Genomic DNA, 12,429 nt, shown 5'->3' with positions numbered 1-12,429 from the left:
CCATTACTCACCCACACATTAACCACTTCTGCTGGAAGCCTTCATGGTATTTTTCCTTGAATTATTTTATTCCATCGTAAACAACATAACCCAAACAGCGCACTGGCGTCTTTAAGTCGTCTATAAGATGTCGCAATCCGGCAAACTAGACGTCTTAAAGATGTCTGTTGTCTCCTGAATGGCGTCTTTAAGACGTCTTAAAGACATCGAATGTTACAAAGTAAGATGTCTTAAAGACATCATCTTTAAGATGTCGTAAAGATGTAGATTTTAGAACGTCTTAAAGATATCTATCAAAGGACGTCTTACATATATCTTGCTTAGGCCATTTTAAGCCATACTTACTCATTCCCTTTGATACAAAAGTAAAAATAATACAAAAATTTATTATATTTTTATGTATATTTTAACTACAAACCAATGTGTACCTGCTTAATCTACTACAAATATAAATAAAAAAATATAAGTAAAATATAAAATAAAAATTTGTTGTATATTTCACAAACGTTGAACTGTATTCTCAATCATAGAGTTTATAAGTGACGGGTAACATTAAAAAAAAATATATTATTTTATAACTTTAAACAAAAATCAATTAACTCTTATAAAATGTTATAAATTAAAAACTTTGTTATAATACCAAGAAAACCCAAGGGAAAACTTTTAACTTTTTTCCTATTTTTTAAAAAGTTTTATTTAACACTGTTGCCTTCCTGTCACTTGCCCTTCTCAACCAAGTTTGAATTGCACATTCACTTGTTTTTTGAGAATCTGCTAGTCCTGTAACATCTGCGGCTCCTAAAATGTAAAAATATTTATACAAATATAAATATATAAATAAGAAACTCGAAATAAAACAAATACATTTAAGTGACTCACTTAACAACAGCGTTGCTAAACGGGTATCATTAAATTTTCTGTTTCCTTTCATGCCCTTCCAACTATATTTTAGAGCTTGGTCATTTGATAGGATAAGTTGAAAAGCCCTTTTAATAAAATCATATACATTGCGTCCACCCAGCTTAGATATCTCTTGGAGCTAAAATTAAATATAAATAAATAAATTAAAATATATAAATTAACTATAAATTAAAAAAAACAAGTTTACAGTTCTGAAATACCCCCGTTTTGCAAAACTGTTGACTTTTCATATATTAGGCAATATTTTGTAACATAATGAAAAAAATTTACCCCTAACTGCTACTACCGTCATTCATTATTGTTATTTATGTTATTTATATTCGATAATGAGTCACTTTACTGACTTAGTACATAAATAACTATTTTTTGAACCTTTTATTGTAGGTAAGTAATTGATATTTATTCAATGTAGGTAATTGATAGGTGGACTATTTCTATTCATACTAATAATTTCTAAAGAACAATAGATAAGCAAAAAAGTATTACAATTGGTAGAAAACACAAAGACAGGTAGAAAAAACAGTTGCAATTTTCTATTATAAATTACATTATTAATTACCTGCATAAGATCAATAGTGGGCACAGCATTATCTCTTAATCTAACAAGAGATCTGGAGGTTCGGTCAATGTATTTTTCGGAGAAATGCTTAGAGCATAACACACTATATGTTGTAGGTACCCAAGCTCCTCTATTTACAAAAGTAATCCATTTTTTTCTATGTTCTGGATCCTTTGGAAATCTAAAATTAAAATATGGGACTAATTATTTACCTACTAGGTACAAAGCAAGCCTAAAACAACATTTTATCTAGTTATTATTTAAGTTTTAGATTATTTAACTTAATCTTTAAACGCCCAAGGTAAAAAATATGCACCTATGCATATTCCCTAGTAACATATTTATTATGTGTTCCAAAATTTTTCAAAAATTATTTATTGTTATAAAGATGGCACTTTATCAAATGTTAATTTGATTCTACGGATATTTTTGAAAATAAAAGTGATCTCGTAAGTTGGGTTATCTTAAAGATGAGTTTGCACAAAATGTCCAGCCTTGGTAAAACTTTATAACTCTATAACTAAAGGTTTTTATATAATTTATCGTTAGCAGTTACATAATCCACATTATGTTTTTTAGGAACCAGCTGTAAACGGTAATTTTTTTGAAGACTTGTACATCCTTTATATTATTAGTTTAGAAAATGCTGTGTTTACTAAGCATAAGATCCTTAAGTTTAATCTATTTCTAACATTTGTAACAACTCTTAATAAAATATATTAGCTATTTTCGAGGTGAACATTGTTTACCCACCTTTTGAGCATACATGGAACCTACATTGGGCATTTAAGGGTTAAGACAAAGCCAAAACTATTAATAAAGCAATTGTTTTAATCTTTAATTATAAAACTTTCCAGGTAGTTCTGTACTTTAAACAATTTGACCCCAGCTTTTATAAGCTGATTTTTATCTATAAAAATTTGAGTGACTAACAAGGCATCCACAACATCAACCCATTATTCTAAAGAACCATACAAAACCAAATGTTATACCTAAATAAATGAAGAACTATAAATACTTAAAAAGTTTTTATAATATACAATGTTATTTTAAGAGAAAAAAATTTAGTACAGCTCTGTTAGTTGTTTATACTAACCTATGAAATGTTATTCCAGACGTTTTCTTTTTATCCACACCAGCTCTATGATTACAACTTCTCTTAGCGCACGATACCATTGTCTTTTTTAGTTTGTAACACACAAAAAACAATAAAACTTAAATAACACTGCGAAATAAACGAATTCAGTAACCCAAGCACAAACAAGTATTTGACGTGGTATGACTAAAATGTAGTAGCAAAATGGCGGAGTGATGAGTGATCACATTTTTGGTCACGTGACATCTCCTCCACTCCACTCCTATCTCGATGGTTTATATAGTACCTACTGAAAAACTTTATATACTTTTCAGTATATATAATGGTATATACTAACTCAATGATTTCTACATAGGTATTTATATAGGTATCGGTAGACGCGTGACCTTCAATGCTTTCGCTTTTGTTCTGGAGGGCCAACCAAATTGTTCTGCGCGACCATTCCAGTTTTCGAATCGAAAAAAAGTGGAGTTTTTGTTTAGATTCTATGTTAGTTTTTATGTTTTTCTTAAATCGGATTAAAAAAAATATTACACATTTAAAGAAATACCTTTTCTTAAAAAATTTGATCTTATATAGACTTTCATAAGACGTCTTAACGATGTCTGTCATGAGACTGAATAGCTCACAAATGTAAAGTCCTGTGATCATAGATCACTTGAAGTGATTGTTGACAGAGCGATGACACAGGACAAGGGACATGAGGCCTCATGGCAGGGGTTAGGTCAAGTAACGATAATAGAGCAATGACTTATAATTATAAAGTATGATTATTGAATAAAGTACTACAACAATTCATAAGATTTTAAACATTATTACATGGCGCAGTCTAGTGGAAAATAAACCAAAATCATGGAAGTGAGGTTACCAAATACATTGTCATTTGAAGGAAATGTGGCCGAAAATTTTAAAAGATTCAGACAAAGTTTTGAAATATATCTGATGGCCTCTGGAAAAAGTGGTAAAAGTGATGACGTTAAGGTAGCAATTTTACTCAATCTAATTGGAGAAGAAGGCATTGAAATCTATAACACTTTGGAATTAACGGAGGCCCAAAAAGGCAAGCTAGCAGATGTATTGGAAGCATTTGAGTCTTATGTCACGCCTAGAAAAAACGTGGTCTATGAAAGATATGTGTTTTACAACCGCATTCAAGAAGAAAGAGAGCCGTTTGACCACTTTTTAACAGATTTAAAAAACAAAGTAAAAAATTGTGAGTTTGGAGCAGAAGCATCTTCAATGGTAAGAGATAGAATAGTATTAGGCACTAATAGTAAGGATGCACAACAAAACATGTTAAAGACCATTAATTTAGATCTGGCTAAAGCTATTGAAATATGTAAAATGCATGAAATATCCCAAGCTCAAATAAAAGAAGTTCAGAACAGCTTGGAGAAGGTTAAAATTGAATCAATTGGGAGTAAAGCCAAGCAGGGGCAAAATTCAGTCCAAACATTCAGGAGTGCAAATTCTAGAGATGAATATAGCTGCAGAAACTGTGGGAGAGTCCATGGGCCAAGGAGGTGTCCAGCATATGGAAAAAAGTGCAGAAAGTGCGGTAAAAATAACCATTTCGATAAAGTGTGTTATCATAGCAGGTTAGTGAGAGAAGTACAAGTGGAAGAAAGTGAAAATAACGAGGTAGGTGATTTTATGATATCATCAATCACTGTTAATGAAATCAAGAATAAAAATAATAAAGACTGGATCGAAAATTTAAAAATTAGTAATGTTGATATACCTTTTAAAATAGATACAGGGGCACAGGTTAACATTTTGCCTAATGGTTTTGTTCAAAAAGTTTGCAAAATTAATGATTTAAAAGAAACTAAAGTCATACTTGAAACATATGGTGGTTTTAAGGTCGTTCCTATTGGTACAATAAAACTTGTCTGTAAATATAAAAATATTGATTATTTATTAGAATTTGTTGTAGTTAAAGATAGCCTTACACCAATTTTAGGGTTAAAATCATGCTTAGATTTAGATTTGATACGAAGAGTAGATAACATAGATTTAAACATAACAAAAAGTGCCTTTATTAAACAAAATAGTGATGTATTCATTGGATTAGGCAAATGTCCTCAAAAATGTAAACTAAAACTTAAAGATAATTGTGTTCCTGTAGCTAAACCACCACGAAGGGTCCCTTTAGCCATTAAAAAAAGATTAGAAAACACACTTTTAGATTTAGAAAAACGTGGCATCATATCTAAATGTGAGGGTCCTACTGAGTGGTTGAGCAATTTAGTTATCGTTGAAAAGCCTGATAAAACGTTAAGAATCTGTTTGGATCCTAAAGATTTAAACCAAGCGCTTGAAAAGGAATATTGCTTAATACCTACTATTGAAGAGATATGCAATAAGTTAAAAAACAAATGCTATTTTTCTGTTTTAGACTTTAAAGAGGGATTCTATCAAGTTCAGCTAGATGAGGAGTCCAGTAGAGTTTGTGCATTTGGAACTCCCTTTGGAATTTGGAAATTTGATAGACTTCCATTTGGACTAAATATTGCCCCCGAATTTTTTCAAAGAATTAACTTAGAGAATTTTGGTGATATTGAGGGCTGTCTTATATATTTTGATGATCTTTTGATATTTGCTGATAGTCTTAAAGAACATGATAGAATCCTTAATGAAGTATTGGAACGTGCTAGAAATATTGGGGTAAAATTTAATTCTAATAAGATACAATATAGAATGTCTGAAGTAAAATATTTGGGAAATACATTTGATAAAAATGGTATGAGACCTGACTTAGATAAAATAAAAGCTATTATTAATTTAAAAGAACCCAATAATAAAAAAGAGTTACAAAAAATATTGGGCATGATCAATTATCATCGCAGTTTTATACCAAACTTATCGGATGTATCAGCCCCATTAAGAGAATTGTTAAAAAAGAATACACTTTGGGTGTGGACTAAAAGTCACACAGACGCATTAAATTTAATAAAAAAGTTAATTTGCTCACCACCAGTTCTTGCAAATTTTGATGAAAATAAGTCAATAATAATTCAAACAGATTCAAGTCAAAATGGCGTGGGATGTGTATTACTGCAGAATCATAAACCGGTATCTTTTGCTTCTAGGTCTTTAACTGATTGTGAAACTAGATTTAGCCAGATTGAAAAGGAACTAAATGCAATCCTATTTTCTTGTACTAAATTTCATAATTATATTTATGGTAGAGAAGTTAAGGTATTCACAGATCATAAGCCATTGATTTCGATAATGAAGAAAGGCATAGCTGAAGTAGATTCTCCTAGACTACAACGTATGAAGGTAAAATTATTAAAATATGACTTAACTGTGGAATATATGCCAGGCAAGGAAATGCTAATAGCTGATTTGTTATCTCGTAATTTTGTGAAGGAAAAGGTAGAGGATGATGCTTTTGTAACAGAAATAGTGCATACAATAAATATAACAGATGAAAGGAGAGAGGAATTTATAGCTGAAACTAAACAGGATAAAAAACTTCAATTGATCAAAGAATTTTGTGAAAAAGGGTGGCCGTCATGCTCTTCGAGGGTACCTTATGTAGTAAAAGACTATTTTAGTATTAGGCATGACATCTACATATTGAATGATTTGATATTTTATATGGACAGAGTTATAGTTCCGGATTCTTTAAGGCCTAGGATGTTAAAGTTTCTTCATGAAACACACTTTGGAGTTACAAAGACACAGCAAAGAGCAAGGCAAGTGTTGTTCTGGCCAAATATGAATAAGGACATAGTGGATTTGGTTAGAAATTGTGTTGATTGTGAGAAATATCACAGAAGTAATGTTAAAGAGCCATTAATACTAAGAGAAATTCCAGAACTTCCATTTCAAATGCTAGCGGCTGATATTTGTGAGTTCGGAGGAGCATCTTATTTAATTGTAATGGATTATCTCACAAAGTGGATTGAAATTGTTCTGTTGCCGTCCAAAACATCCCAGTCAATAATAAAATCATTTAAGACCATGTTTGCCACTCATGGGATTCCTTTGGAAATTGTATCTGACAATATGCCTTTTGGCTCTAAGGAATGTAGAGAATTCTCTAGAGAATGGAATTTTAAATTTGTGACATCTAGCCCTAGATATCCTAGATCAAATGGGCAGGCGGAACGAGCTGTTCAGATAGCTAAAAATATTCTCAGAAAGTGTGGTGATCTTCAGTTAGCTTTATTAGAATATAGGAACACACCACTGTTAGGATCAGACAAGTCCCCAGCACAACTCTTGAATAGTCGTAGACTTAGAAGCAAACTTCCAGTCTTACATGAAAAATATTTACCAGAACAAGTAGACCTAACAAGTGAAAAGAATAAATTGGATGACAAAAGAAAATTGTACAAGCACTACTATGATAGAAATACAGCTGCAAGAGAAGAATTAAGTGAAGGCGATAACGTTGTTATAAGGGAAGATGGGCAATGGAAACCTGCTGTGGTCAGGCAATGTTTACAAGAGCCAAGATCATATGTTATTGAGAAAGAAAATGGAACATTGGTAAGAAGAAATAAATATCACTTGAGACCATCTAGTAATACGCCTAAACATCACATTAAATTAGAAGATGATCTTGATGATAATCAGAGTAACAAACCTTCAACATCAATGGCCTGTGAGAGTGAAGTACCGAATCAGTTTCCTACCAGAGGTAAAAGAGTAATTAAACCCCCAACTCGATATAATGATTTCGAGATGTACTAGTTTTGTAATCACTTAATATTATTGTTAGTCGTAGGTAGTATTAGTATTTTATAATATTTTATTCTGAGTTTATTGTTGTAAGTTCTCTGCTTTATAGGAAGGGAAAGATGTCATGAGACTGAATAGCTCACAAATGTAAAGTCCTGTGATCATAGATCACTTGAAGTGATTGTTGACAGAGCGATGACACAGGACAAGGGACATGAGGCCTCATGGCAGGGGTTAGGTCAAGTAACGATAATAGAGCAATGACTTATAATTATAAAGTATGATTATTGAATAAAGTACTACAACAATTCATAAGATTTTAAACATTATTACAATGTCGACATTAGATATCTTTACGATGTTTAAAAGAAGACATCTAGAAGATGTCTGCTTTAGGTCTTTAGGCGTCCAGACATTTAACAGACATAAAAAAGACGTCTTTACGATCTTGTGTGCTGTCTGGGAAAGTAATAAAGTGTAATTAGATTTTGCTGTCACATATTTTATTTCCCTTTTCGTTACTAAGTCATTACCTATTTTATTAATTCCATTGTTTACAATTATTTCTTTAATATTGTCATTTACTCCTGATCTGTATTCTTTTAGTTACTATAACTTTAATTTTTCCACAATTTCCTTTCCAATTTTAACAGACAGAATCATCATTACAACAGTATACGCTGTGAGCGCGTACGTAGAGGGGATATTTACAAATTCGCGAGCGCCAGTAGCGGCAAGTCTGTAAACGTTTACCGGAAATTTGACATAAATGTCAAAGCGATTAATTTAAAATTAAAATTAAAAACATTAATTATAAAAAATATTAGTTGGTCAAAGCTGTGGTATATATTTTTACCTTAAATATATTTACGTTTTAAATACTGAATTTAAGTTTTTTTAATGTTCCATAATGTAATTATAATTTAATCTATTAATCTTAGCGCCATCTACACGATAATTGTGAAAGTACCCGAAGTAAGAAATTCATATTTTATCAATAGAACGTCAAAATGATTAGCAAAATCTTAAAAAAATCGATTACAATTTAATTATTTTTTTGCGTTGTAAATGTTAAGCGATAACAATTAAATAATAAATTTAAAAATTACCGGTGAAAGTTGAATTAGTAATCCGCTAGGAGCGCCACCAGCGAAGCTCAGAGCGTATACAGGTAAATTTAAACATTCTTCATCATGTTAGGCAACCAACAGTACATATATCTATAACATTTAAAATTAAAATCTGCTTTATTTACCATCCAATCTCTCCACTCCAGGTCATTTATTGTTTATTATATAGTATATATCTCATTCTATTATACTAAATTAAACTTTCACCTTTTCATTTTACAATCGATGACGTCACGCTTCTAACCATGAAATATACCAATCTTATTTCCAACAAACCAAAAGTTTTTTCTAGATTAGAGAGTTGCTAATTTAGACTTTACAATAGATTCTCCAAATATTTTTAAAACAGTTTTAATTATATTTTCAATCAGTTATTAACAACCTTTACATTTTAATTAAAATCCAAAAATTAAAACTACACTTTTTGAAGTTCGTAACCAAAAATTTACTTTACCTTGTCTTGTCATGTCACTCTTTGTCATTCCAGTTCCTTTTATATCATAATTTAATTTTTTAACATCGACTAGTAGTCACAATATTTTATTAAAATTTATAATGTAAGCCATATATTATGAAGTTACCACCTTCATTGGTGTGCTAGTTACAACTACTTTGCGGAATTTAAGTATTCTCCACATATTTTTCTATTAACAGTCACAATTTTAACCTTTTTGCCTTAATCTAACGTGGAAATACTTCACTCTAGGCACTGAAGATGTTTTGATTAGAACGAAAACGTTTTGCAATCCATGTGGATGACTTTTAGATAGTTTTTAAATAAACAATTTTATACCAGAATACAATTTGAAGTTCTTACTTCTGTATAAGTTTTTTTATAAAATAATACGTTCCATGTGTTCTGTGTCTGTATATCGTGCGTTCCATGAGTTATTTTGTTTACCGCCTAGGGCGGTGGTCGTTACATGGACGGTTTTTTGTTGTGCTGGAACAAACCTTTCATGAGACGGGTTGAAATCTATGCAATTCCAGATCAGAAGGTCGCCACTATTGCAGATGTGTTAATCAAAGACTGCATCAGCCGATTTGGGGTACCTCTGGAAATCCATAATGACCAAGGAAGGAACTTTGAGAGCGTATTTCAGGGAATCTGTGATATACTAGGCATAAAGAAGACAAGAACTACGGCCTATCACCCGCAGTCCAATCCCAGCGAGGCTGGGACCAGTACCTTCCATTCTTCGCAATGGTCTATAGATCTGCTGTTAGTGAATCAATGGGCCATAACACCAACAAAAGTCCTATTTGGATGCGAGATGCGTCTACCCTGTGATCTAGAGTTTGGATGTCGACATGGAGAAGATGTGGCTGCTGAGGATATGAATGAATTGCGAAGAAGAATGGACAATATACACGAGTTTGTCCGTTCACATCTTCAGATCGCTAGCGACCGAATGAAGAAACGGTACGATCCCCAAGCCGAAAAGTAATGTTACAAGGAAAACGACAAAGTCTGGCTTTACAGTCCAAAAAAGCGAACGGGTTGCTCTACCAGTTGTTCAAGTTACAGCAGTTCTGGGAAGGTCCGTACCCCATTGTGAAGAAGATTAACGACGTAATTTACCAAATAAGTAAGATTCCTAGGGGTAAGCCGATGATAATCCAACCGTCTGGTGCCGTTCGAGGAAGACCACGACGTATATGAAGAAGTAGAAGTAAACCAAGTCCGAGAAGTACCTAACCTCACGTTTGAGGAGTTCATGTGGGCCTATGGAGGTACCGGTAAAACGAGATATGGGCCCTGATTCTAATTCATTTCGACAGTCGCAATTTCATTTCGACACCGCCATGACAGCCGCAGAATATAGCGATTCTTATTCATTTCGATATTAGTTACAACTGGGGATATTAATCTTATCATGTTGAGACTGCTCAGAATTTGGGTTGGCGCTCCCGTTTATTGGAACTTGTTGATAGTCTGGGAAAATTATCGAAAAAATGCCATTTTTGGGAAAAATTATTTACCAGCTATTTTATTGCTAAAATCGAATCTTAAGATTGCATATACAGTGCGTCCATAAAGTAACGCATAAATTCCTTATTTCGTAAACCAGCGACATTAATGAAAAATCCTGAAACGGGTCGATTTTTATTTTTAGGTTCAGATTTTTTGGCATATATATCATACTAGTGACGTCATCCATCTGGGCGCGATGACGTAATCGATGATTTTTTTAAATGAGAATGGTCATGTGATAGCTCATTTGAAAGGGTATTCAATTCTCTATTCACTAATATAAACATTTACCTAATTATTTATACAAGGTGTTCAAAAAACATTTTTTTAATTAAAATAATTGAAACAAAAAGAAGAATGTACGTAATTTATTTAATTCAAAATACGTTTTACTGTTGTCAGAAAACAGGAAAAAAATGTTTATTTGAGAAATAAATATTGTTTTTTGCTTAAATTCAATGTTAAAGCTGCCACCCACCTGTCGCTTGGCAGTTTGAACATTTCGTTTAAGCGAAAATCAATGTTTATTTGTCAAATAAAATTTTTTTCTGTTTACTGACAGTAGTAAAATGTATTTTGAATTAAATAATTACATTATATTCTTCTTTTTGTCTCACTTATTTTAATTAAAAAATGTTTTTTGAACACACTGTATAAATAATTATGTTAATGTTTATATTCTTGGATAGAGAATTGAATACCCTTTTAAATGAGCTATCATATGACCCCTATTCTCATTTAAAAAAATCATCGATTAAGTCATCACGCCCAGATGGATGACTTCACTAGTATGATATATATGCCAAAAAACCGTAATTTAAAAATAAAAATCGACGTGTTTCGGGAATTTTCCTTAAAGTAACCACTTTACGAAATAACGAATTTATGCGTTACTTTATTAGTAATATGGGGTATGACAAGTCCGCAGAAAGTGTGTTATTTTATTTATAAACAAATTAGCACTTCTAAATCTTCTTTATTTTTCAATTAGTGGTCTGTAACTCCTAAAATTTTTCCTTTGAGCCAAAAACACTCGAATAAAAATTCACCGTAATTTAGTTCTGCACAAAGTTATTTTTTTTCCGATTTCCTTCAACAAAAATTTTACTCAGAAAATCCGAGTTTTCCCAAAAAATCTGCAATTTTCAATTAAAATTTTAGGGAAGTACCTAATTATTTATCAATAATTAAATAATTGATGACATGAAAGATTTATTATAGTAGATTATACAGAGGGGCTAAATTATGGAATAAATTCATTTCTTTAAAACGGACGATTTTGGAGCAAAATCCCGAAAGAGGTCGATTTTTATTTTTAAATTACAATTTTTTGGCATATATTTCTTACTAGTGACGTCATCCATCTGAGCGTGATGACGTAATCGATAATTTTGTTAATGGGAATAGGGGTCGTGTGGTAGGTCATTTGAAAGGGCGTTCAATTCTCTATTCAGTAATATAAACATTATTATCATTAGGTATTTATACACGGTTGCCAAAAAAATTTTTTGAATTAAATTAATTGGCGCAAAAAGAATGTATGTAATTTATTTAACTCAAAATACATTGTACTGCTGTCAGAAAATAGAGGAAAAGGTTTATTTCACAAATAAGCATTTCTTTTCGCTTAAATTAAATCACAAACAGCCTCCCTCCTACCTATTGGCAGTTTGAACATTTAATTTAAGCTAAAAGCAATGTTTATTTGCAAAATAAACATTTTTTTCTATTTTCTGACAGCAATAGAATGTATTTTGAGTTAAATAAATTACATGCATTCTTCTTCTTGCGTCAATTAATTTAATTCAAAAAATTTTTTGGCCTCCCTGTATAAATAATGATATTAATGTTTATAATACTGAATAGATAATTGAACGCCTTTGTAAATGAGCTACAACACGAACCCCTATTCCTATTTAAAAAAAAATAATCGATTACGTCATCACGCTCGGATGGATGACGTCACTAGTTTGAAATATATGCCAAGAAATTTAATTTAAAAATAAAAATCGACCTGTTTCGGGATTTTTCTCTAAAATCGTCCATTTTAGAG

General features: G+C 31.6%; 1 protein-coding gene across 1 annotated transcript; it reads right to left on the bottom strand.

The window, feature by feature from the left end:
- Window positions 1-379: 379 nt before the first annotated feature.
- Window positions 380-2,882, bottom strand: LOC126886940 (THAP domain-containing protein 2-like). The gene is made up of 4 exons (XM_050654101.1): window positions 2,577-2,882; window positions 1,481-1,661; window positions 880-1,039; window positions 380-798 (listed from the first exon to the last, which is right to left on the bottom strand). Exons 1-4 carry the CDS (start codon window positions 2,654-2,656, stop codon window positions 683-685), a joined length of 537 nt encoding a protein of 178 aa, XP_050510058.1. The 5' UTR covers window positions 2,657-2,882; the 3' UTR covers window positions 380-682.
- Between the last annotated feature and the right edge of the window lie 9,547 nt (window positions 2,883-12,429).

The sequence above is a fragment of the Diabrotica virgifera genome, chromosome 6 (genome assembly GCF_917563875.1).
Source record: "Diabrotica virgifera virgifera chromosome 6, PGI_DIABVI_V3a".
In the NCBI taxonomy this organism is placed as follows: domain Eukaryota; kingdom Metazoa; phylum Arthropoda; class Insecta; order Coleoptera; family Chrysomelidae; genus Diabrotica; species Diabrotica virgifera.
This window is presented reverse-complemented; position numbering and strand designations above follow the sequence as displayed.

Coding starts and splice junctions, on each gene's coding strand:
- LOC126886940 (XM_050654101.1), bottom strand. CDS start 2,656: ATGGTATCGTGCGCTAAGAGAAGTTGTAATCATAGAGCTGGTGTGGAT. Junction 1,662..2,576: donor TCTGGAATAACATTTCATAG/GTTAGTATAAAC, acceptor TTTTAATTTTAG/ATTTCCAAAGGATCCAGAAC. Junction 799..879: donor TTTAGCAACGCTGTTGTTAA/GTGAGTCACTTA, acceptor TTTACATTTTAG/GAGCCGCAGATGTTACAGGA.